This window comes from Folsomia candida, unplaced genomic scaffold (assembly GCF_002217175.1).
Source record: "Folsomia candida strain VU population unplaced genomic scaffold, ASM221717v1 Fcan01_Sc018, whole genome shotgun sequence".
NCBI classification, from domain to species: domain Eukaryota; kingdom Metazoa; phylum Arthropoda; class Collembola; order Entomobryomorpha; family Isotomidae; genus Folsomia; species Folsomia candida.
In genome coordinates this window covers 2,763,027-2,790,527 of record NW_019091210.1, presented here as the reverse complement: position 1 = coordinate 2,790,527, position 27,501 = coordinate 2,763,027, and the positions used below count along the sequence as shown (strand labels likewise).

General features: G+C 37.5%; 3 protein-coding genes across 5 annotated transcripts; 1 reads left to right on the top strand and 2 right to left on the bottom strand.

Annotated features, from left to right (window-relative positions):
- Positions 1 to 10,123: 10,123 nt before the first annotated feature.
- LOC110857101 lies at positions 10,124 to 16,327 on the bottom strand. Of its 2 annotated transcripts, none has more exons than XM_035857568.1 (2): positions 11,099 to 16,327; positions 10,124 to 10,296 (listed from the first exon to the last, which is right to left on the bottom strand). In XM_035857568.1, the coding sequence occupies exon 1, from the start codon at positions 13,643 to 13,645 to the stop codon at positions 11,129 to 11,131; it is 2,517 nt and encodes an 838-aa protein (XP_035713461.1). In that variant the 5' UTR covers positions 13,646 to 16,327; the 3' UTR covers positions 10,124 to 10,296; positions 11,099 to 11,128. The 2 variants fall into 2 exon arrangements, with proteins under 2 accessions (XP_035713461.1, XP_035713462.1); XM_035857569.1 differs by having other exon boundaries at positions 11,126 to 16,315.
- A 70-nt stretch (positions 16,328 to 16,397) lies between these two features.
- Positions 16,398 to 20,976, bottom strand: LOC118437968. 2 transcript variants are annotated; one of them, XM_035857570.1, is made up of 2 exons: positions 20,691 to 20,976; positions 16,398 to 20,108 (listed from the first exon to the last, which is right to left on the bottom strand). In XM_035857570.1, the coding sequence occupies exon 2, from the start codon at positions 18,347 to 18,349 to the stop codon at positions 16,421 to 16,423; it is 1,929 nt and encodes a 642-aa protein (XP_035713463.1). In that variant the 5' UTR covers positions 18,350 to 20,108; positions 20,691 to 20,976; the 3' UTR covers positions 16,398 to 16,420. The 2 variants fall into 2 exon arrangements, with proteins under 2 accessions (XP_035713463.1, XP_035713464.1); XM_035857571.1 differs by having other exon boundaries at positions 18,349 to 20,108.
- A 2,222-nt stretch (positions 20,977 to 23,198) lies between these two features.
- On the top strand, positions 23,199 to 26,998 carry LOC110857099. The gene is made up of 4 exons (XM_022105706.2): positions 23,199 to 23,748; positions 24,022 to 24,270; positions 24,334 to 24,456; positions 24,589 to 26,998. The coding sequence occupies exons 1-4, from the start codon at positions 23,593 to 23,595 to the stop codon at positions 24,904 to 24,906; spliced, it is 846 nt and encodes a 281-aa protein (XP_021961398.1). The 5' UTR covers positions 23,199 to 23,592; the 3' UTR covers positions 24,907 to 26,998.
- The last annotated feature ends 503 nt before the right edge of the window (positions 26,999 to 27,501 follow it).

Genomic DNA, 27,501 nt, shown 5'->3' with positions numbered 1-27,501 from the left:
GCAGATTTCGGACACCGCCAAAGTAGTAAAGACCCCTTTGAGGCAAAGCATCTGATAGAAGGACACCACAAAAAAGGTCCCATACGTTATTCCCGCGCAGTAAAAGTGGAACATGAGCCAATAAAGCAAAATTTCGTTTGAAAACAGACTAATTATATGGACGGGACTTTTCGGGGTTAGAATGCAGTAAAACAATATCCCAACTGGGCAAAAGACGAATAACACGTTGGTGGCGTGAAACCAAGAAATTAATTTATTTTCAAAGCTTTTACTTTCTCTGAGCACTTTTGTACTTCGCGCTTTCATAGTTTCGTAAAACAAGAGGGTCGTGTTAAACAGCGAACTGGCCACGTGAGGTCGATAAGCGAAGGCGGATATGTTTACGATTAAACATAGCGTTCCGTATGTGACGGGAATGAGAAAATTTAAATTAGTGAAATCTTCCATATTTTTGAAACGTATGGATTGACAGAGAAGAAATATGAATTCGATGACTAACAAGAGGTGAAGAATTATCGTGTTGGCGTGCAAAGTGGGGGAAACGGAGGTCGTGTTTGTTTTCGGATTCCAGATAAATGGGAGACCGAAATATTTGGAACGCTTGATAATTCTCCCGAACCTCGGGTAAAGTACTTTCGTAAGCATGACTAAAATAAGGCGATGGACGATAAAGAGAGAAAGTTCGATTAGATAGAAAATTACAGTGCACGGATCGATACGAAATTTTCACTTTGCTTCGAAATTTTCGAAATGAGAGCACTAATCATTTATTTATTTTTTGTTTTGTTTAAAGTCAAAATCAGGTTATTCGTAAATTTTATGCTATATTGAAAACTCACTTTAGCCAAAATATTTGCAATAACTGAAACGTTTGTATTTGCGGCATATGTTTAGAAACATATCCGATCAATAAAGATAGACAGAGCATACCTTCGAAAGGCAACTGCTGAAAAGCAATTGTATGCAAATTTTGACTAAATTTGGTTTTGCTATTATTAAACTTTCTTAGGAATAGTAAATTTATTCAGAAGAGGTAATTTTTTTATTGGTTAACCATAATATACAAATATTAGAATTTCATGAATAAACTGTGTGCACCGGTCGGTCACAAGGTTGACCCTGATTAGATAAAAGGTCGGCTTAGATAATAAGGTTAACTTAATTCCAGATGTATTTTCAAAATATATGTACTCGTAAATACAGGATATTTGTTCAAATACCCATAATAAATGTCATATCATGAAATTGTATAAAATTCCGACTTTTCATAAATATTGGACTTCATTAATACATTTTATAAATGCATTCATGCCAACATTCAAGTCTACCTTTTGTGAAGGTTGATTTATGTAAGATTGCTTTAATATCGATTGGTTGTTTTTATGGTTTGCATATTTTACGCAATCTTAATCGCCTATGTCCAAAAGAACAAATTATACCAACCTAAAATAACCCTTGAAATTTCAAAGAATAAAACTCAGGAATGATTAAAATATTTTGACAAAATCCCCTTTTCGAAACACATTGTTAAATAAAGTTTTCCCATTCCAACGTAAATTTCCAACAAAACGTCTCCAATATTTCACCCCTCTTACAACAGAAATTCTTACATTTCCCCATAATTTTAAGAGATCCCCGCTCACTATAAGTTCAATAATCAAGCTAACCACGGCCAAAGATATAATTCCACCACACACGGAAAGCAAGCCTTTGAAATGGATGAGTTCAATGTATGCGATGTCGTCCGTTTTCCTTAGTCTTTCCCGCTCTCCAAGCAATGACGTGTGTTTGAACAAGGACTCAGCCATATCGGCCCAAAATGTGAGGAGTCCCGCTTCCCGCATTCCTTGTAAGGAGTCCATTATCTGGGGTGAGAGAAACGTGAGAATCGTGTAGTATGATGGGCTCGCGGTGACATCTTCTTGCAAATGGGAACATTTAACATCCAACTCTACCCCCGCCTGGAACGCACTCTTCATCAATTCCTTGACCGATGGAGAGACTAAGGACAATATAATCGTAGAAAATATTAAACCAATCTTTAGATGTTTTCAAATTCGTAAAAAATCCGATTTTACTGCTCATTCATCATTCTTTTATTTTCTGTAGGCGTCTAATCGTAAGCCACACGATTTCACTCATTGTCAGAATCAGGGTTTCGATCGATAACAGTAAATTGAGCAGGGAAGCGGGAAAAGGGCACTTTTTACCACCCACCCAATTTCAGGTGGGAAACCGGAAAAATGGAAGAAATAGAAAAAACCCAGGTTTGGGGCAATCCGAAACAACTTGTTTAAAACTTCAAAATTTGACTTTATATTCGCATTCTCCATTAAATTCTAAGAAAATAAGTTTGTAAAACGATTCAATTCGAACAATCTCTAAAATTAACATGTGGAATTAAAATTAACATATGGAAAAATTTAAAAAACAATCATAATTGGTCTAAAGTCCTCGTATTACATACCCAAATTTTCAGAAATTCGTGGAGATGACGAATATGAAGTTCAATTCCGAAAATTTTGATTACTAAAGACGTTAGCTTTCCCCATAACAAAATACATGGCCAGCCATATTATTTTGCAGTGCAGTGCAGTGCACGCGGAAAATGTGAAAGAAATTAAACACTGGCAAACGTATGTAGAAATGGTGACAATGACGGGACATGTGTACATATCTAGTTTAAATGTCAAGGCTTATTTAATGCACAAATCAATCCCCCACCTATGATAACTAGAAGGAGTGCTAACTCTACACCAAATACTTACTTATTTCCCATAATGCTATCTTCCGACTTGGAGACTTAGCAGCACTTGCGGATTTATTAAATTCTGTGAATCGGATCCCGACAAACTTCGACTTGTCAAATTTATCAAGGTGTCCCCTCACTCTAAATAAATTTCGAACAGTTTCCTCCTCATACTCATTAAGCCCGGCAGCACCTCCGTCCAAGAATTGGGAAATCGGTTGGTGAACATATACCCGATATCCGGCACGCATTAAATCCACCACGGATCGATACGGTGCTTCTTCTCTGGGAACTATGACACTGCTTGTGAACTGATTTTCGTACACAGTAGTGATCAACAATAAAGATACAGTGAGCACGCTAAGAAACACCACTTTTTCTCGGTTACCTTCTTGCCTAAAGAAAATTCCCAAAATTTGAAATACCCGCATTTCTAGGGAGCCTCGTCGCGCCACCCCTCCAACCGCTAGCATCGTAACCATCGATAAAACCATTGCGACTAAAAGAAGCATCCAAACCGCTCCCGAAACCATGGTAACCATGCCGTCATAACTTTCGAACACACTCGTCTTGGCGACATAACAATAGACAATATTAACCACGTAATCCTCCATGTAATACAAATTATTCGCCAAACCAAGATGAAATCCATTATTATAGATTGATGAGTATATCGCTCCGCTAACATTCATTTCGAATTCAATTTCATATAATGTGTCAAAATTAAACGTCATGTTGAACAAACTCCCCACACGTTGAATTACAAAATCATCCTTCAAACATACATGTACTTGCTGCTCATTTTCCCCCGATTTAACTATCCTTGATAGAAACCCGTGTCTCGATAAACAATCCAGATTCTGGACCTGGGAAGCATACGAAGTTCCAAAGTAGGAATAATTCAGCTCAGCATAGTCTTCTTCGTACTGGTCATCCTCATCGAACAATGTCGCATCCTCCTCCAAATCCTTCCATTTTGTGTTACATCGCTTGCAGTGGTAAAACTGGGGAAATGTTGTCACGTTAAAATCGTCGTCGAGAAGTGGACAAGCGATGAAATGCAAGTAAATAATTTGGTTTGCGATGGGATCCGGGTGAAGATTGAGATCGCAGCCATCCACGAAGATTAAGATGTACATGGCGTTTCGCCAGTATCGATTGCCAAACGTGATATAGTTTAATGTTATGCCGGAGTAGGTATTAAATAGTCGAGCGTCAGGATTCCATGGCCAGCCTGATAAGATGAATACGTTGAAGGTGCAGGATTCGAAGAAATTGAAGAGCGGGATGGCAACTTGAGTGACATTGTCGTCCCAAAGGGTAAGAATGGAGGAGGCCTTGTTGTCGTGGATGACCTTTTCGTAGAGGTCAGAATAGGGTGGGGTGAGTCGGAAAGGCTTCACGTGAAGGGTGCAGGTGGTGTCGGAGCTGTCAGAATTTATGGTGTAACTGCCATCCGTGGGTAGAGATGAAGTGAAGGATGGAATTTGTGGGGAGGATTTTGAGATTTGATATAAGACCAGAATATAGAAATATGTTCGCAACTTTATGTGCATTTCGGCTTCAAGTATGGTACAGAAATGCTAGAGACACTGATGATATAGATGAATACTTTAGCAATGCATAATTAAATCCTTTACCAGAGTTATTGATTGTCTAAAACTTGAATATATAAGAATACTTACGGAAATTAAATCATTCTTAAACTAAAATGTTCACACGTAGACTTTAAAACACGCAAGTGTACATAAATATTATACAGAATTCCTTGCACGAAAGGCCTTCATACATATGTAACTAAATAAAAATAAGGGCTTTGTATTGATGAAATTCTTATTTATGGAACTACGAAGTCTAGAAAACAAGATGAATATTTCAAAAGGCCTACCAGTCAGTACTATATGGTCCTCAACACTAGTCCCTTTTTTAAAATTTCATCATTAGTAGCCATGACCCATGTTTACGATAACAATATTGTTTAGGAAATGAATTATGATTCTGATGTACAAAACTTTTTAATTTTCTATCAAAAACTTCGCCTGACGAAGTTCACAGTATGTGAAAGAAAGCTCGCAATAAAATATTTCAAGAAAATGTCCTCAGATGCCGATGAAATTGCTCAAATTTATATTTTTATTTTATATTTGGATTTAGCACATCGTTTTCTAACAAAGCTCCAATCACCACCCCGCAGCCTATTTGTTATGTTCAGAATTTAAATTTTTTCGTATAAAGATAAAATAGATACATTTGTAATTCCGCCCAGTAACTATTATACAATATGTTTCTAATTTCTCCCTTATTTCATTGCTAACAACGCTCTCAACAAGCCTCTTACCACAACCTTCCCAAACTTAACCGCGCTCATCTTCGTAACCTCAAAATATTTCTCGTACCCAAAACACACAGCCGGACAAGATTTTACAACCACGTTAAAACACTTTCTCTCCATTTTTACCTCCCACTCTACATATTTCCACGACCCGATACACCTCTTACTCTGGGTGTGAATATAACCCCCATAAATTAGCATTAAAGCCCACCCAACAATCATATTGTGAATACAAAACCCTAACACCACCAAACTCACGGGCTCAACGTCTCCCTTTTTTATTTCCGACACTAACAAGTACGACGCCACCACGACAAACTTGACAATAATGGTTTGCACAGGGATCAAATACACGCCGTAAACTTCTCCCACAAATTTCGCCCAGATTTGTAATCCGCGGTACGTATTCGTCAAATTTTTTAAGGCGCCTTCTTCGAATTTTGCCTCTTTTTTTTCTATTACAACGCAAACCCGCGCAAATTTCGGACACCGCCAATGTACTAAAGACCCCATTAAGGCAAAGTATCTGATAAAACGACACCCCGAAAAGGGTCCCGTACGTTACTCCGGCCAAGTAAAAGGGAAACATGACCCAAAAAAGAAAAAGTTCCTGAGGAAAAATACTAACGAGGTGAACGGGATTTGTCGGGGTTAGAGCGCAGTACAAAAATAGTACAATTGGACAAAATACGGACATCACGTTTGTGGCGTGAAACCAAAAAAGTAATTTACTTTCAAATTTCCGAGCTTCTCTGAGCAATTTATTATTTCGTGCTTTCACAGTTTCATAAAACAAGAGGGTCGTGTTCAACTGCGAACTCGCCACGTAGGGTCGATAAGCGTAGGCGGTTATGGTCACGACTAAACAAAGCATTGCGTTGGTGATGGGGATGAGAAAATTTAAATTTGTAAAATCTTCCATAATTTTGAAGCGTATGACTTGACAGAGTAGAAATATGAATTCGATGATTGCTAAGAGGTGGAGAATTATCGTGTTGGCGTGAAAAGTGGGGGAAACAGAGGTCCTGTTTGTTTTAGAGTTCCAGATAAATGGGAGGCCGAAATATTTGGAACGCGTAATAAGTTTCCCGAATCTAGGGTAGAATACTTTCGTAAGCATGACTACAACTTGTGGAGGAAGTCCGATTGGGTGGAAAATAGCGGTGTTCGGAATTTTTCACTTCGATTTCGCCGAAATGCCCAAATTTTAGGAATGAAATGAAACTGAAATTAAATCACAAGTGGTTTCTAGTTTCGTCAAAAGTCCGAAGGAAATTTTTCTAAAATTGAGGTCTTTAAAATTGATTGGAGACTAAAAAGACTCGCTTTACACTAAATATTAGCAAGAACTCTAAACTTCGTATTTCTTAGATATGGTTAGCGAAATATCCATAAAATAAAGACCACATATATATTAAAGTCAAACTGCTGAATAATATTGTAGATACATACATATTTACATACATATATCTATCCTTTGAATACAAAAATTGCGCATGCTAAGGTTTTATAAATAAATTGGGTCTGCTTTTCAGTCGAATGGTCGAACATGATTAGAGAAAGATATTTCGAGTTAATAAAGTTAATTTGACTTAATTCCAATTTTATTTTCAACATTTATACATTGAGAACCTTCCTTTGCTTGCAAACATACATACATATTTAGGTATAATAAATACTTAATCAAAAAATTAATAGTAGGTTAGTACATACAGTGTCGGACAGATGTCTACGTCCACATAGTCGCGTCAATTTCATTTTCAAATTGTCACTGAACTACTGAACCAATTTTCATCATTGATATATCAAATTCTCACAAATTTAACGTAATTTCATAGCACATTATTAGTTTTCCGCTAAAAAATTTATTTTAGGCCAGAGATGTATTTTAATTCAAAATGAAAACAATTGGATGGACAAAAGTCAACGTCCAGTCAGAGAAAACATACAAAAAAAACGTAATTTATAATTTGTAATTTATAAGGAATGTTATAACAATTAATTTTTAATATTTGGTTGGGCCTCCGTTCGCTTTAAGGACGGCTTCAAGGCGTCGAGTCATTGAGTTTACCAAATTCTTGGTCACATCTTCAGAAATGGTTTCCCAAACTTCACGAATTCTGGATTTAAGGCCCGGAATTCCTGAAAAAGATTGTTTTCTTATTTCTCTTTCAATGTGGTCGCACAGATGCTCAATGGGATTCAAGTCTGGAGATTGGGGAGGCCATTCTAGCTTCGGAATTTTTTTTTCTTGAAGTATTCCATGGTGGACTTGGCAGAGTGTTTCGGATCGTTGTCTTGTTGGAAGGCAAATCGTCGTCCAAGTCCAAGTTTTCGAACAGATTCCTGGATATTACGGTCAAGTATTCCCTGGTACTTGTATTGGTCCATAATTCCGTCAATAAATTCCATTTTTCCTGCCCCACTTGAAGCCATGCATCCCCACACCATTACCGACCCGCCGCCGTGCTTAACTGTGGGGTTGAGATTTTTTGGATTCAAAGCTTCTTTTGGATATCTCCACACTCTACGACGCCCATCTGACCCAAAGACATTGAACTTTGACTCGTCAGTCCATAAAATATGTCCCAGAATGTTTGTGGCTTGGAAATGTGGTTTCTGGCAAACTTCACTCGTTTGGTTGCATTCCTCGGTACAATAAGAGGCTTCCGGACTGCTCTGTGGGATTTCAAATTTCCCTTATTCAGTGTTCTTTGGATGGTCATAGGACTAACCTGTTTGCCGAACATCTCCTTGATCTCGGTAGATAGCTTTGGAGCACTAAGTGAGGGTGTAACGTTGACTTTGTTGAGCACGTGGCGTACTTCTCGGTGAGCCAAAATGGGTTTTCGACCACTTCTGACCTTGTTTTGGACTGAACCATTAGCTTTAAAGTTCTTAATGATTGTCTGAATGGTTGTCCTTGCTAATTTATACTTGGTCCATATTTGTCTCTGCGACAGCCCCCTTTTTGTCCACCCTTCCAGTCCTGAATGACAAGATCTCGAATAGCGATAGGAATTTCCTTGCGTGTCGACGCCATCATATTTTTCTGGAAGAAAATTATTTAAAAATTAATGCGGCATATGTTATTGATAGATTTATTAAGTTACCTGATTTTATAAATTGGAGAGATTTTTGTTGTTGACAATTAAAGTGAAGTGGACGTAGACTTTTGTCCGCTCAAATTTCATCCTCTCTCGCTCTGCACTATGATTCTCAGTTTTCCCAGAATTTTCAGAAATAACTCATATGTTTTATGAAATTACGTTAAATTTGTGAGAATTTGATATATCAATGATGAAAATTGGTTCAGTAGTTCAGTGACAATTTGAAAATGAAATTGACGCGACTATGTGGACGTAGACATCTGTCCGACACTGTATATACATATCTACAAAAATTCCAACTTTTCGTACTAGACTTATGTAATTACTTAATACATTATATAAATGCATTAATGCCTAAATCATACCTATCTGTTCTGAGGGTTAATTTCGACTTGCATTTATGTAAAAGTGTTTGATTATTTACAACTTTTTATCATGGTTTCATGGTTAGCATATTTTATACAACCTGAACCAATTTTTTACAAAAGAACAAATTAACCCAGCCTAAAACTAGCTTTGAAATTTCAAACAATAAAATACACGAAAATTATCAAAATATTTTCACAAAGTTTCATTTTCGGAACACGCTGTTACATAAAGTTTTCCCGTAGCAACGTAAATTTCCAACAAAACGTCTGCAATATTTCACCCATCTTACAATAGAAATTCTTACAGTTCCCCATAATTTTACGATATCCCAGATCACCACAATTTCAATTATCAAGCTAACCACGGCCAAAGATATACATAATTACACACATGGAAAGCATCCCTTTCAAATGAATGAGTTGAATGTATGCGATGTCGTCCGTTATCCTAAGTCTTCCCCGATCTCCAAGCGATTTAGAGTGTTTGAACAAAGACTCGGCCATATCGGTCCAAAAAGCGATAAATAAATATAAATGAGTATAAATATGCATAATTAAATCCTTTAGCCGAGTTATTGATTGCCTAAAACTTGAACAACAATACTTATGGAAATTAAATATTTCTGAAACTAAAACGTTCACAAGTAAGACTTTTAAATACTTAAATATATTGGATGTAAGGTATTCCTTGCACGAAAGGCCTCCATGCATACACTCTAAACAAAAATTTGTCAAATCAACACCGCCGGTGTCAATATATGACTTAACCGCCTTGGTTACAATTTTGATTCCGAGTTATGATGATTTTAATACCGGTAGTTATAATGTTATGACCGGACGGAAAAATTTCATTACCACTCGGAATCACAATTGTAACCAAGGCGGTTAAGTCATATATGTATTGACACCGGCGGTGTTGATTTGCCAAATTTTTGTTTTGAGTGTAGTTAATTAAAAATAAAGGCTTTGTATTGAATGAATTGAATGTTCTTTTTTTAATGTAAGTATACTTACTGTATTGTAACTCTTAATGTAATTTATATAGGTGGCTTTATTTTAAATGAGTAAAATACTTATTCATATGTATGAGGATAAACTAGTTCTGTCCGGCTATGCAACCTCGGTGCTTTTTCTGACGTGGAACTTTAGATTGACACTTTACACATCAAAAAATTTTGATGTGCCTCTGCAAAAACTTTTGCACAAAGAAGGTTTAAGATGAAAAGTGGTTCAAAGAATCTCCGCTGTGGGCCTTAAAATATTCGCATTTTGGATATGCTATCTTCACTTCTCATCAGAAAATGGTGAGCAAAACGATGAGAACACTTCAAATATTTAATTACATAAATTATAGATTACAGTCACACTAGACCAAATTTGGCCAATTCGTGGTCAAAAGTTGAATTTCTCGAAACTGGGAAAATTTAGTAGTTACATATGTGTTGGCGTAAATGTACCTCATCCGAGATCCGAGAACTTTTAGGCGAGAAGCAATGGCACTACATATGTGTAAGGTGAACCCGGATAAATTGAGCCATGTTAAAAATAATTATTTCCTCACCAATCCTTTTTATTAATTTAGTTTATTCTTAGGATAGAACTAAATTAACAGAAATATAACTGTGTTGCATTCAAATATATATAAATATGTGAGTAGATGAATAATTAAGGTAAAAGTATCTTGAAATCCATTTTCTTAGCGTTATGCTAATGCATCTTCGATTCCTTGGTTGCTACCTGCAGGTTTTATTATAATTAATTAGTACATATAAACATTTAAAGTCAATGGGGGATTCATTAAGAGTTTGTATGTTATTAAGTAGCGTCAGCTACTTATTGTGATCGTTTTGTCCGTCCGTCTGTCCGTAAGCAGGATATCTCCAGAACGAGTCAACATAATCAAACCCCGTTTTCGCCATTGTGGTTCTAATTTTTAGTTCTCGGTCGAGTTCGAAAATGGGGTCAATCGGACCACACCCTACAGCGCCAGGGGGTGTGGTCAAGATTAAATTTGACTCTAATTTTCATATGTGGTATCATTTTAACGGAAATTTGACGGCGATTTCAAAGATGTTAATATTTTTGACCTCATGACCTTCACGACGAGGTCAAAGGAAAAAATGCATAAATATCATATGGGGTGTCATTTTAAAGGAAATTTTACGGCGATTTCATGGACGTTAATATTTTTGACCTCATGACCCTGAGATCGAGGTCAAGGGCCAAATACATAATTGTCATGGGATATGGGATCATTTTAAAGGAAACTTGGATCGCTCTGACGCTACTTTTTTATATTCGTTTGGAGGGTTTATTTACTTTCAACTTTTACGAACACAATAAATGTTCGAAAAGTATGAAACAAATAATCTTCCAAGCTGCTAAAATTATTTTGTATGCAAAATTAAAGTAGTTTAGTTTATCTTTAGTTTATCTTTGCGAACGCTATCTTGTTTCCGAAATTGTTTTGGTGATACCGTTTTTTGTATACATTAAGTCGTGAATACCCCCAATATTTCCTTTGCAAATCTGTTATTACATTATTTGTTTGACACATCAACTCAACTCATTATTTCTCGAAACTGGAGACCTTTACACTATCCACCATGAGTTTGGAGACGTGACATATTTGGGGAAAGTATCCATGCCGAGTTTCAACAAGATGTCGGACAAAATTTCCCGGATGCTTGGTGAAACCGCAGATCCGCTCAATATTGGTGCATATCTCTTTCCTGAAGGGTCCTAGGAGAAATCCTGACTCAATTTTGCCTTCTCGGAACGCCTTTTCTTGCCCCGGTGTTCTCCCGTTGGATGGGATTATCCCCACAAAATTACAAAATTCCTCAACTTCTGCGGCATCTAGGAAGTACAACGTAGCTGAAAATAAATAAAGCGGTGGGAGGAGATTTCTTGGTAGGCGTATATCCTGACTTGTGTACGGCAGCCATAATTTGTTGGAATCAACCAATGTAGACTGTAATGGAATTAATCTTGGCGCAAATGGGCGCAGGGTCGTTGCTGCTTTCCCTCGTTTGATAAGTGGGATTAGCTCGTTCGCTTCAAACGGACTGATTAGCAAGACCTTAGTCGATTTTGATTTTGTAGTCGTCAGTATCCAATTTGGTGGGCGTATAAATTCGTTCAGCTTATCCTGCTTATTTCCAGATATGATGACAGAAACGAAATCCTTCGTTACATGCCAGGCTAGATTTTTACACCAATTTTCTTTCGGGGGGAGCTGCTCGTACATCGTTGTTTGTTTTAAGGCCTCGTGCAATGGCAAGATTGTTCCCGAGGTTAGGCCAGGTTCTGTGACACCATGGTTTACGAAATGAACGACATCTTTCTCCAATTTATGAGTCGCCGGTTCGGCCGCGGGTGGCCGAATTACTTCTTCTTCTTGTTCCAACTCAACCTCACATTCTTTTTCTTGCTCTTCATCTGATAAGAGGTGACTTACCACGGCTTTGTGTGGGATTAATTCTTTGCACCGGGTGACCAACTCTTGTCCAAAATTTGAGTAAGAAATTGTGTTGCTAATATCAAAACCCATGTGCAAAAATTCATCCCAAATTTCATTCCTTTTCTTTTCGATTACACTTTTTAGTACGTCTATGTAATTAATTTCATCCCGGTGTTTCCCATACATGACTTGTAACGTTTGATACTCCTGGTCGCAGCACATCTCACCCAGTGCAACGTAATTTTCCGGTGACATGCCCACCTGGGCAAAGTTAGTTTCAACCATGCGTTTGTGGGAATAATTAATCCCGGAAGCTGCCCAGTAGATGAGACCATCCTTTTCAAACTCGGCGCTATTATGGCACACCCAACTCATGATATGACTCACTTCCGGACTTTGGGATGGATTTTGGCACAATGCATCTATCCCATTGCGTGCCTCATCACTTACAAAGAAATGGATTGAATGACCATTTCCCAGGAGGCGCATCCGCATGCAGGCTTGCACCATTTTGTCACGTGTCATTCCAGCCGCTATCGTAACACAGGCAACCGACGGGGGCGGAATTTTCAGGTCAGTCCCGCGAGTGTGGACATCATCCAAATAAATCACGCACCGATCCAGTTTGTCAACATAGTAGGAAGTGTGAAATGGTACACTGTCTTCTAAATCTGTGCCAAACTTGACGCGAAGTTCGTCTTTATCGTAGTAGACGGCCGCTTCCTTATCAGAATTTCCACATTGGTGCAACAGTTTGAGCCAGGTTTTGGCAACACCTTCATTATCAAGTTCTAACATTAAGGCGCCAGAGTCTAGAAGGATGGCTATGTTATTATCAATTAATCTGGTTAAGATGGCACGCGCAGTGACTCCTCTCGGGAGAACGGTTACATTATTGTTTTCCTTCCGTAAAATTGTTTCTCGCAATTCTGAATTAGTACTCTGTAGTTGGGGAAGATCTTGCTGGATAATCGGGGCTGGAAGGAGGTTTGAAGTGTCGTTGGTACCGCTAAACCCAGTAACTGGGAGGGTAGCGTCTTCACTGCATAAATCCCATGCGGAGCAGACGAGTTTCTTTTCAAAGGTTCGTGATTCTTTGGGGAATACAATTTTTCCCAAATAAAAGTCAACGACGACCATATTCCGCCGGAGAAATGGAAACAAGTGAGTTTGCTTTTGTTGCACATCCGACAAATTTACCCCACTAAGGTTTTGGATTGATTGGTGAACGAATTCTGGTCGAATCTCCCTTATCCAGGAGGCATACTCCTCTTCCTTATTGGTGACAAAATCCAAGGAGTAGAAGCATTCTTCCAGTTCCTCATCAGACAAGCCGGAATAATAATAACTTAATTGAGTTAGTAAAATTGCAACGTCAGGATGTCCAAATTCGGTCCGCTTTGCAGGAACATCTTTAGCTCTAAAGGGAACAGCCATTTTTCGCTCGCCCTCAACATCGACACCGTAATTGACTCGCCATCTCTTGCTGAGGACGAGGTAAATAATTTCATACTTTAGATATCCCATTAATATTAGGACGGATGTATCATGCGTTGACTTGACAAGTTCCAAAGCTTGATGATGGCGCTCCTCTGAGATTTTGACGTTGGTTAATAAATCCATTAAAAGTTCTCTTTTTCCTGTAGCAATTCGGGTAACTTAATTTTTGGTGATTTCCGATCAAGAATGTCGCTCGCGACTAACTCAATCAATTTTTGATAGCATTCTTTCTTTAGGAGTCGCATGTGGTGGAAAATTTCGGGCTTGGTCTCATCCCACGAGGATACATCAACAAAGGAATCGCCAAATTGTTTCTGCAAATCTAGCATTCTGGCCTGGAGTATTTTCAGCACACTTTGTGCAACCTCCCACCTTTGTGCGCCCCCATCGACGGAAAGTTGAGAGCCTAAAGTGTAAATAAGTTGATATTTGGCGTGCAGTATCTCGTCAGATTCATCCAGAACATCGCGAACATTTTCATTAACCCAAGTTCTTTGGTTTATAAGTGGTGTCGCGTCCTCAATTAATCGCGCCCGACACTTTTCGTACCCTTTGAGTTGGAAGGATAACCGATGTTCTGGAATAGTCATGATTGCTCCCCTCTTACAGCGACATTCAGCATACAATTCCATCATTTTGATCCCTGTGTCTCCCGTAATGTTAAAATCTCTTTGGCATGGGAATGTATATATTCTCCGATTTAGTAATCCTCCCAATGAGAACATCAGAGACGTCATGTTTGTCTTGAATAAGGACTTAAGCACTGTTATCCTACAAATTTGTTCATAGTTTGATAAATTGAGAACCAGCAAGGGAACAATCACAGCTGTCTTTCCTTCGCCCATGTTGAGCTGCATCACGCTGTGTACATCACCAGGTGGGGCAATCATTTGTTTCGCAACGTTAATTTGCATGGGCCGAATGGAAATGTTGGACTCAATTTCGAAAATAAGCCATTCTGGAAATTCAGCCGGACTCCAATTTGAATGTGGTCGATTTTCTCGCTCTCTATGTAGCGGGACAATACCCGAGGGGCCCATTTCGTGGAATTTTATACACCGGCTAGCACGCTGTTCCAATGTAAATAATACTCCGTAAGCTCCAATCAACATCGTTGTGAAACCAGTTTGATTCGATTTCATAAGTCGTTTCAATAGCGACGTAGGATTTAGTCGATAAAGGTCACTGTATATCAGACCGTGTGTATCGCTGTGAGCTAAACAATCCTTGATTAGTTGTAGAATATTATTGCGCTGGTCTTGATAAAACGTTTGTTCTTTCCGGAAATAATAAAGCAGTTCTTGATCTGACAAGTTCTCTTCATTCGCTGAGGCCGTTAGAAATCCCTCTTCAAAAATTTTTTTGGCTATAGCTTCTTGGGGCGATGGAAGAAGTTTTAACTGTGAAGTTTTTTTGGGTGCATGCAAAATTTTACTTTTAACTGCTGGGTTAAAGTCCATCACAAATTTTTCCTTTAAAGAGAAAATCCGGAGGGATTCTGATAATTGAGGCAAACTTGTTGCAAAATGGAGGAATTCAAGCCTTTGGAGGATGATGCCGGTAAGACAGCCATTGTTTGCTCAATTTTGAGTATAAATTGTTTAAGCTCCGAATTTTTATTCCAGTCTGGTAAATGCCTGTTGATTTCATCAATTACCTTGATCAAGCTGAACTCATTAGCTGGATTAGTCACGCCCTCAAAATTGCTTACGCTATACGATTTAACGGGCCATAAGACTTTGGCAAGTGATAAGACGATATCCAGACTATCTCTTGGGACACCCTTGGCTAAAATATTCTTAACTACTGTATCGCTAAAGAAATTATTTGGTGCGGAAAACAACTCGTAGTTAAGAGGATCTTGTGCTTGAAAAAATATTCTGTGGACAGCCACAGTTTGCAGGAGGAATAATTGGTTAACGTCATCGAGCCCACGAAAACCTAAAACTGAAAGAAGTATTGTCCACTCAGATTTCAAATTTTGCTTCATTGCCATTCTGCCAAGTTCATAGAGATTAAACCAATTTTGACGTAGGTCCAATCCCTGTAGTTCAACTATGCTCATTTGTGTTAGAATTGTTGGATTGGTGAGGCCCTGAAGATCATTGCTGGTTATTAGAAAGCCGGCTAATATGCTACTGTTTGTCCTCCTATGATTCCAGCAATGTCCAAGTTCTGATATTTCCTTAACGTTATCACAAAGTGTCATAGAATGGCTCCATGATCTATAAGTTGATATCGTATTGGTCGTGGTTGAGGTAAGGTTAATCAGAGCAGATGAAATTTTTCCTTCGTCCGATATCAATGATTGGTATCGCAAGTATGCTCGACGGCATAAATCTAAACTTGTGCTATCTTTCACCTTTGCCGTGTCTTGAATTTTAGGAGTGTTAGTGTTAAATAGAACTTCCAAACGACTACTATCATGTATTAACTTTTCTACAATGAATCTGTATGCATCTTGTGAGGCTGAGCCTGGTAACCCAATCGGCCACTTTGTAACTTCCATTTTTTTCATTTTGATAGGATAATACTGGCGAATGGGAGATAATTCCTTGATGGCCTCAAGGATGACATATGATTCCTTATTTTCATACGGTTTGCACGACCAACATCTCCCCGACTGTAGTATTTGCATAGCAGATTCGGTTCCGGTAATCTCGGTGAAAGGATCCGCTAATGGAGATGCTGTAAGTGCATGAAGATAGGCCAAGTACAACCATGCCGTATGTGTATTGTCGGCTTTCAATTGTTGAAGTCGGTGATCCATCAATCGCGAATACAGGTGGTCTCTTAATTTTTTCTAAATTTATCTTGACCTCTTGATTCTTATGTGGCTCATATTTCGTCGAAATTTCTAATTCACCGTGAGGAATTAAAAGTTTCTTGTCGCCGTAATTATCGCTTAGAAGCAGAACCATTTTGAAGAGATATTAATGTACCAAAGCTCTGATTTGCACAAACTTGCATTCCGTACTCCTTGTTCATCAAGTGGCCCGAGTTCTCGTCGAAGTAGAAAGTTAACCTCCTTCGAGGCAGGTCAACTCTAACTTTTCCTCGCGATTCAAGCAAGACATGAACAAAGTCAGGATGCTCCAACCGGGAGAGATATTTTCTAATGGAAAAATATGACTTAGAGCCAACGGAAAAGATTGCATTTCCAGTTGACATCTCGACAAGTAACTGGTTCTCAAGACAAAACTTATATTTTGGTTTGGCTGTTGCAAAATTTATAAATTTTACGGGTCGAAATTCTATGTAGTTTTCTTTTATATTTAACCAATGACTGAATTCCTCTTGGAGCAAACGAGGAATTAAGTTTTTGAGACTTTCTGGTGCAACTAATTGATATTCGTCGACGATTGACTCCATGAAATTTGAAATTTTGTCCCTCTGTATCCTGTTAACTTTTTGTATATCGCGAGTCCTTCTTTCTCTAATGATCAACGTTTTATTGTCATCGTTCAACAAGGTGAATCTGTAGTCGGCCTTATCATATTGATTTCTCGTGACATATGTGTTCTCGTCCTGGGTTGGATATACCTCAAAAACGATGTCGGTAAAAGTTCGTGAAAATATAGGATGATGTGTTACCTTTTCTGGTAACCAGCCAACTGGTAGCCCATTAACTAGAAATGATCCCCCTAGAACGTCAACCTCCAGGTGGGCGGTAGCTTTATTCTCCGGGCGAAACGTTGCCTGATAGATATGGGGGATTATGGGGTGGTTGTCGTAGGGCAGCCACATTGAAATCTCTCCATAAATCCCTTCGTTCCAATTTTTGTGTACAAATTTGTTCAATCCTTTTATAAATGTGGCTAATTTTACTTGAATATTCATCCCAATAGTTCGTTGAACTAAGTTAAGAAGTAACCTTTTCGTGTGAGAAAGTGTTGTGGATGGAGTAATTGTGTTGTGAATCCTTGTCATGGCGTGGACCCAGACAAATAAGTCGTCCTCCGAATATAAAACTTGGTCCAAATATTCCATTGACACGGAAAAAGTCAAGCAAATACAAATACAAGCATCGACTAGTTTTAATTTTAAATGTTGAACTTGAGCCACCGGGCTAGTGCACGAATCGCTAATCATACTTTCGATTTTGGAAATCCATTGAAATGCAGTTTTTCTACATTTAAGCAGTAATTTTGTCGCCATTTCTGGATACTGTCCAAATTCAAGGACTCTACACGTCAGAATTATGAGGCATAAGATGGTGTAGGGTTCATCCCAATTTTCTTGATGGGAATCCAGTTGTATATTCAATTCCTGCAGGAACTCCTCCGTAAATCCAAGATTTGCGAAGGATTCGTGTGCCTCTCGATGCCAATCATTACTTGCCGGTCCAGCCTCCCACAAAGCTTGAGAAATCAAGAGGAAAACTGACTCTTCCCGAAATGAAAGCGTCTTTTGTATCATTGCCCGAAAAATGTTGCGCAATTGAAGGCGATGTCCAGCTCGAAGTGTTCCAAATTCCTTGAATTCTACCAACCTTAACTTCCCAGGACAGTCAACTTGTCTCGCAAGGACTTGATTTTGTGTGTGTCTCGTGGATTCCAGAGTCCACTGGAGGTTAGAGTACAGCGAGTCTGGGGAAAGTCCAAACGTCGTGAATTTCTTAACGTCCCAATTTTTTTCATAGTTTCCAGAAAATGTGCAATTGTATCCGTTATTGACGATAAATAAGTCATCGGGTTTGTCCGGATGTTGAGATCTGTAATGACTGTCGACAAATAGTTTAGTTGTACTACCAAGCTTGAATGAAGACAGGGCTGAACTCCCATTCGTGTGTTTCTTTAATTTTTTATAATTTGGCCAGATTCCCATGATTTTATACGGTTTCTCTTTGGTTTGACAAATTTTGGACAACAGGAGAATGATGGTGTCTCGAAGACATGCAATCTCCGGAGGATCTCAAATACGGCTGCGATTTGATAATGTGGTTCGTTTTTTAACGGCCGCTCGTAAACTTGTACTGAAAGTTCCTGCAAGATTTCAAGGGTTGTATGATATCCGCAACTTCGAATAATGTTCTGATGGGCACAATTGCATCGAAGGCTTGCCATTTTCTGACGCAAATCTTTACAAACTTTCCTGGCATTCTTCAGCTCGCCTAATTTTCCGAGAATTTTGTGCTCCGCATCTAATAATATTTTATCCCTTAAATTGCACATTTCTTGATTTTGAGTTCCATATCGGACTGAAAATGACGCTATTGTGATTACGTCTTCTTCCGTCAAGGCGGGATTTGTTCCCGCAGAATTTCTCTAGTTAAAGTAACATTCTAAACTGTATGCTATTTCCATATCATTTTTTAATGGGAGGAGAAGTTGTTCAAAAATTTTGGTGTCGATACCACTTCTATGCTCCATTAACATTGAAAAATTTTTCACTGCGATTTGATGTAATACTTGAACGATTTTTAAGAAAGCTAGGATCATTCTGCTTGCACCAACGGGATTGGTCTTGTAGTGCTCGGGAGCTAGAGAGCTGTAATCCAGGGCCAATGTTCGAAGTTCAAGAACGAATTTGGAATGAATTGCGTAACGATCAATATGGTTAAATATCCAGGATTCCACATCATATAGGTAAAAGCCACGATTTTCTTCAGAAGCTCCCAAAATGGGTTTAATCCGTGGGATGTGAACTGAGGTGAGGTCCACCCGTGGAGGAAAAGTTAGCGGTTCGTGGAAATTCAATAATCCCGTGGAGACTGGAACTACAGGAATTTTTGGTAGAGTTTTATGAATCGTGTCATCTTTGTCAATTTTGATTTCTTCCAGAATGACCTTTAGAGTGTTGACGATCTTAAGTTTGAGAAGTTGTAGCTTAAATTGTTTACACGTCATGGATGTTTCTTGAAGAATCTTTGTCGTAAACGTAGGAATTTGTGTATTTAAAACCTGTATCTTTTTCACCCGTCTGGCCAACTTTTTCATCATGTGAATTCCAATATCGGCATCAAATCCCAAATTATTCGTTAGTTCGCAAATTTGTCGCATAAATTCAGCTATAATTGTCTTGTAAAGAAATGTCCCTTGTTCTCGCGACGACGCGTTTTTGACCAGGCTCAGTTGCAAGATTACCTTCGCGTTCATCCACATTCCCGAACGTCTCCACGGAATGAAAGAATTGTTCCAGGAAACCGTGTCTCGTACTTTTTTGCAAATTCGGGGAAATTCTTTGTTCGATGTGATGCTTGAATTTGCGTCAGACAAGAGAGCCGTAAGCCATCCGGAGACGTATTTCGTGTCACATACCTCACGAACTTCGACGATTTCGGTTCCCGCCTTTTTTGAAGTTCCCATGGCGTAGGGGAGAGTTTCATTGGTTAGTGTTATGATCTGTCTCGCCAGGGCCAAGGAAGAGAGGATGTCGGAGTTTGGAATTATGATGGACTGCTCGGGGTATGCGGTAACAACTTCACCGTGACACGTGGACATGATCACGTCAGATTTCAAGGAGGCGGGGAAGGTTGATAGGATTGTTTTGTTGGAAGCGTCGGTGCAGATTAGTATTCCAGCATTTTGGGCTCGTATATAATATCCAAACATTCTTGTCTTGGAGCCTTGCAGTATTGGAAGTCCTACAAGTATAAGATACGAGTTTAAACGGGTGCTCTGACAAGGTTGGTAAGCGGGACTTATTGTGACTGTTTTTTAGTTCAAATCGGCATATTTTTTTGAATTGCCTATGACTTTTGACGTAAAATATTTTAAGCTTCAAGTTTTAATTTAAATTGTTTGGAAAACGGACTTTCGTAATTTTGACAAAATTGTAATGGTGAACAAACTAATAACAATAAATGCTCGTAAAAACACTTGGCGGATTTTACATAAAGAGCTTCCCATGCAAATAATAAAAGATTATTTTCATTCTCGTGGTTTAAGATATTATAAAGTTTTCTGCTGAATTGGAATATTCAAACATCTTTCGTTTCATATTTCTAAATGAAGTTATACTTACCTCCATATTCTAAACTGATTAGTGCTTATATACATATTCTGATAATTTTCGCATCTATTTAGCACACACAAAACCTTTGCAAGATGTTTCACCGTAGCAATACGGAATTTTACCAACTATGGCTTCTGCATATTTGATTGCATTAAGCTGTGAAATTTCAAACAACAGACATATCGTTAATCAGAAAACTACAGATACATACCATTTTTCAGCTTTCGTAACGAATTTGAAATATTCTCTGGATTTTGGACACGTTGATTTTCACTCCAGGTTTCGAACAACTTCCTCGTGTCAATGGGAATATAGTTGGCGTAGTCGGATGAATTAAGAACGGATGATAACAGATTCAAAATATTGGCCTCGTCCTGGATTAAAGATGGTGATTCTTGACCGGGTAATTTACGTGGGAGGAAAACATGGTCAACAATTTGGTGTAAGTCAGCCTCTGACAAATGCGTCGTTACCTCCGGAACCATTTTAGCCGTTGTTTGTATCACTGTAAAATACGATATCACATTTTCATGTTCGAAACATAATTTAAAATCTAAATTATTTGCCCGATACGAGACATGGTATTGATTTTTTACCAGCTTCCGTGGGGGAGCTTATCACTAACAGAATGATAGATTTTGATACCCTTCAGATCAGTGTTTCTGCTGTTAAATAACACGTGCACGCAATTAGTGCACAAAAATTGGTTTTATGCATTTAAGAACATGTGTCAACAATCCGGAGACGTGCATTAAAATGAACGAAAATGCATGCCTGTAAATTATTTTAGCGTAAATATGGTAGTGAACTGGTGTAAAAATGTCGATATCTGGAAAATAGCATACCAAGTTTACGGAGAATTTACGATGACAAAGTAGCGAGACATATCAAAACCTGTCATTCTGTCAGTAAGGAGCTCTCTTCCTTAATTTTGCAACGATATCATTCTTGCCAAAACGAGATGAATATTTGTTACGGACACCAAATTGAGACAATACGATTTCCAGAGACATGACCATGTCATTTGGTCTAATTAATACTTATCACGTTACATTCACGCATGTATGTATGTATGGATGCAGTATTTCGCGTAATGAAATGTGACATATACATACCTACATGCATACTTAAAAAGTTTATCACTACATGCATAAATACATATTTACATATGTATGTAACTCGTATACATACATTAACAATGCGGAAGCAAATCATGTTCTACCCCGTCTATTTTTTAACCGACTCAATTTGAAGGACAACACTTTAGAAATAACATTTGGAGCTACACTTGCGCAGATTCGCAAAATTCAGAGCCTTATGGGCGTCGCATGTTCGCGAAAACGCTTGGTCGTCGAACGCAACCCATTTGTTGCGTCGCGGCAGCAGCTCGACCTTTTCTCGCATTGATTCCTAGTGAAAAACTGAGCGTTTTCCCGGAATTTGCAGGATTTTGCGCATCTGTGCAAGTGCAAACTAGATACTAAGTATGGTAAAAAATAATAATCCGGGTTGAGCATGGGTTGCGTCCCAATTGTAAGCATACCTGGTTTTATAGACAATTTGGAGAAATCTGCCATCTCTGTGGAATGGGGCGTCCACGCCCTCTGGCTACCTGCACACTGGTCAAAATAAAATTTTAACTCTCATGCTAGACCTCGACCTATCTATTTACTATAACTGTTTACAGAAATTTAATACCTTCTTGATACAATTTAAATTTACGTAAATCAGAAAGATGTGTAAATTTTGATATTAATACAATTTCTGTTTTTATGAATTACTTTCGCTTATGATGCTACTTGCCCAACACCAGATAAAGCAATGACCACTCGAACTTGTGGAGGTTCATACACCCGACTTTCAACAATTACATAATTTTATCGATGATACGTTTTTCGCAATTGCAAAGAATGGAGTGACGTATGTACACTCCAGACTCGAAAAGGGTTCAAGTGGTGAGCTGCATGATTGATAAGATGAATTTGTCACTATTGTCACGACTGAACCCTTCTCGTATGCTGATTTAGTTAAATCGTTTATTGAAAATATAATCTCAGCTGATCTTATCGTGTTATGCAAATGATTAATTGCCTTGCGAATTGGTCTCTTCGATTTATTGAGAAAACGTTGCCAATTAAAAGTGTGGTTTATACGTAAATATGATATAAATATTTAATCAGAAACGTTTCATGAAATATGTAACGTCCCTGCTTGAATTACTCCCGTGGGTCAAATCACCCAGGCAACATTACATATGTTTGTCAAATGTTACCTTGGAACCTTTGTGTATAAAATGCATACTCCAGTATGGGTGGAATTTTTATTCGCCAAATGTAATTTTTTATTGCGATTTTTTTTGCAAAAACCCTTTTCGCTAAACCGACCGACTTCCATCTTTATATGCATATGATAAGCTCACATTTGCATTAAAATAAGTATAACGACTTTTAAAAAATGTATATCAACTGAACAATTACATAAAGTAAAACATGCGGAAAAATTGCACATTCGCTTTTGTATTTATAGATTGCTCATCTATTGTCTCGCCCATTTTACCCTTTCCTTTGTGTATTGTTCTCCCGGAGAACAATAAAGAAACGGGAAAACTTCTCCCTTTTCGTTATGCCCTCGTTACCATGGGGACGAGGTGCACTACACACGTGGATTTAGGGTGACAAAAGCAATAGATCACATGATGATGAGTAGTGTTCTTCCCGAGCTCACTTTCTCCACACGCTGAAAAGCATCACGTACCGTGTAGGGTAACTAAACCTTTGTAAAATTGTGTTTAATACATTAGCATTAAATTTGACAAGGCCTAATTAATTGAGAGTTCACGATTTACATATGTAGATACGGAACGTAATAACGGAGTATATGACAACAAAAGTGGAAACTGAGATAACGACATATTTACATAATTCAGTTCATATTTAACACTAAATCTCATGGTTAAATTCATACTTATATTATGTAAGTTACATATGTATAGATGTGCAACGCTTGTGTAGTTCGGTACATGTACATATGTATTTCTGATTGAATAGCAGTGCATACATATATGTAAGAGCATATATACTTTTAAAGTCACGATTTACATATTTAACACAATCATGCAAATATCAATCAAGGAACTCATCAAAGAGTTGGCCACGATAAGGTCACTAATTCTCTTTATCTGTATCCTCGTCCTTATAAAAATTCGCGACTACTCGTCCCACTTGACTTACCTGGATGGAAACGAAGTCACGGCTAAAGTGGGATTTCGTGTAAAATTTATACCATACATACATATTTTAACTTCCTTTGACATACTCTAAATAATGTTGTGTAAAATTTACTCAAAGTTGAACAAAAGAGAGGACGACGCAACAATTGTGTAAAGTTTATGCAGCATTGTATAAAATTTTAGACAATGTGTTACTTATTGTTATGTAATCCTCAATTTTTCTCAACCTTAAGTAAATTTTACACAAGTTTACTTAGAGTGTAACTAAATATTTAATTTTTTCCCTTAATTTAAATATATCTCTCATCCTCAGATAATGAAACGAAGTACCCAACTTGCCCTTGGCGTGTACCCTGGCCACAGTAAAATCTTGGACAACATAGAATATTTGGACGAAAAATTGGATCACTTCATCGGGACGAACATTCCATATCAAATGTTAATGCTAGGCTTCGTATTTAACGAGACTAGAGTTCGGGCAAGAAGAGTTTTGGGACAAGGACCATTTTTCGATAAGCAAGGTGTCGACATTGGCAGACTTATTGCCCGTTTGCGAATTGAGGTAATAACAATTACATAAATGTGAACTCAAATTTCCATAAAATTTATTATTGGAAATTTATAGTGCGAAAAATTCTGGGAAACCTACTACTGGGAAGAGTATGCTTGGAATCGTGACTACATAGACAACATTTGGCACCTGGATCAAAATAAAATCCGGTATTACATGCAGTTGAATGATATCGCGGTAATTTAATTATAAAATTTAAATAATTCCGATTTTGAAAATTTATGCCAAAAAATCCTACATATTTTGCTAAAAAAATATTTAAGACACAAAATTTCTATAATTTTGCAAAATTTTGTAAAATACTTGCAGTCTGAATCATTCGAGAAATCGATGAAAACTGTGAACGACGCGATGGCAAAAAGACATTGGCAAGTTCTCTTAGAACTCGTCGACCTGGCCGGATCGCCGACAGAAGATGAAAAGAAGGCTGGATTTGAAGCCAAGAAACTCTATTCAAAGGACGAAAATGACAAAAACTTTTATAAACATGAGTTTTTCTGGGTGTACGAAAAAATCTTTAAAGTTGATTGTTACTTTGAGAGAAAGGATGCTATCCCTTATTCCCTTATGGGCAAGTGGGACTGGGGATTTGGTCACGGGGGGCTTAACAGTGGGATGGAGAAATAAATATGTAAGTAGGCTAATTTTTATACAGGATTTTATACATATTTGCAAAACTAATTTTATGAAAGAATAATGATAAGCTGATTGAGCTCGTTAGTACTTTTTCTTGCAGTAAAAGTCAGAACATAAGTACGTACATACAAATTTAGATATATCGTTTTTTGTACACATGTTGCTATTTTTTCTATAGGTACGTAGATATGTATGTTGCTGACAATGACGATAAAATATATTTTACCATTAATACCTTGTTTCTGGCAGAAACTTTCTGCCTCAATTTTCCATTTATTTACAATACACCGTATTATATAGTATATTACTTTGATAGGTATTACATACATACATAGGTAGGAAAATTCCAATAGTGTTCGTACGTTACATAGTAAATTTATTATATGTATAAATACATGCTAACTTAAATTAGTAATGATAAATTTGTATTTTGGTATGCATGCTTCTGTTTATACATATGTACATATGCACATATATTCGTCTTGGGTGAAGCTATGATGAAGAACAAATTTAATAGAAATAATTTTGAGTTTTGAAATTTAGGCTTTAATTTTTCCAACATAACATGTTGGAAAAATATTCCGGGCTGCTAAATACCTTAAGCAGTTCTAAAATTCGAAAGAAAATCAGACTTTGTGAAACCGTCGGAAAATAAATCACTAAGGTTGTTAGAATGTAAGGTTCCACCCATTTATGTAATTATTAGCTCACATATTCTTTGAAAAAAACTGTCAAATAATTCGCTCAGAGTCTAAAGTAATTATTTAATAAGTATATCTGAATATTGTCAATTCGTATTTGTACACAAATATGTTTGTATTTATTCTAAGGCGAGACCCAACCGTAACCATGCACCCAAAAAAATACGCGCATGGTTACGGCGAAGCCATAGTATGCAGTTAAGTGCCCACCTCAAAACAGTCAGACAAGATTGTGAGAGAACCGTACGTCGTAGAGACATGCGGTTTCGACCAATGGGTAGTAAATTCTTTGTAGTATTACGGATTTATCTCTGGGCTTAATCGGTTCATACCTTCATGGCGTATTTCTCGTTTTACTGACTTTTTTTTCTGTATCTCAAAATATCCGGCTGAAAGTGAAAAATCGGCTCAGGGAAATCGAAAAGGCTGAAACAATTATTAAGATCATTCTTTAGGGTCATGAAAATCGGATGCAAAATGACGAAGTTATGGAGGTTTGAAATTTTTAAAATTCAGTTACATCCATAGCAACTATAGTAAAGAACTTCTTTATATGTATGGGTAAATTATGACCCGAGCTAGGGCTTATATAATCGTCACGTCCGTCTGTCTGTAAATTTGTAATGGCTCGTAATGGAACAATATGAATTAAGTAAAATCGGAAACATATTCATCTGGAGGGACCCGAAAGGATTTATTTTAATCGTCGTATCGAACCGCAATTTGTTACATATGCTGTCAATTGCTACTAATGTAAGAATGTGAATTTAAATTAGAACCATTAGTTTTTATTTAAAAAAATATTGATATGCATTTATGAAAAAATTTCGTGCAAAACTTCGGATTGGGTGATAATTGCAACCTTTTCTTGACTCGGGCACTGCCTGATCAAGTCTGCACTGTAGGTTTTTACTGACGGAGTTAAAAAATTGTTCACTTAAAAACGACGAAATAAATGAATGTAAAAAAATAAAACTAAGGCGAGAGGCGCTATTAGAAACAAGCCCTCCCACCAACACCCCCGTCTCGCCGTGGCCCCATTAATATTTTTATATCTGGGGGGTGGTACCACAATTTATGATTCAAACCTTTAACTACTAACGTAAACTGCATTTAAAATTGATATATAGTACAATCTTATATTGCACTGCACTTTTAAAACCTATTACCTGTAGTTCTTACATTAATTTCAATTTAAACATGCAGTCTAGCATTAATCAACAGAGTCCGGATAAATATATTCTTATAAACCCCGAAACATTTATCTAAAATGTTTAATAAAAGCGACAAATATGTATAAAAAGATTTTTTAATTAAAGATTTTTGATTAAAGAAAATGTATATAATAGAACCAAGATAATAAAGTTTCAAGTCAATCGGTATTGTTGTTGAAAAAGTTTGGAAAAAATGAAATATTTACTTCTTAAACCCGACTTTTAACGTAGGCAATCATGTGATTAAATACATTCCAAATTTCCATTCAGAAATTTCAGAATTGAGCTAGCTGCTCTGGTAAACGAGTTAAATAAATAAGCTTTTGTAGTCTGATTTTCGACATTTGTATGACAATTTTTTGACACTTTCATGAAAATAACATGCACTCATGTTGGCATATATATCACATTATTGGTTTTTTAAATTGTGTATAATGCAGGAAAGAATTTCAAAAAATAAAATTGTGGTACCACCCCCCAGATATAAAAAAATTAATGGGGCCACGGCGAGACGGGGGTGTTGGTGGGAGGGCTTGTTTCTTGTTTCTAATATCGCCTCTCGCCTTAGTTTTATTTTTTTACATTCATTTATGTATATATGTAAATACATAAAGATTGAGATTATTTAACATGCATCCATTTTTTTCGTTGCAAACAAAGCAAATCCGTAC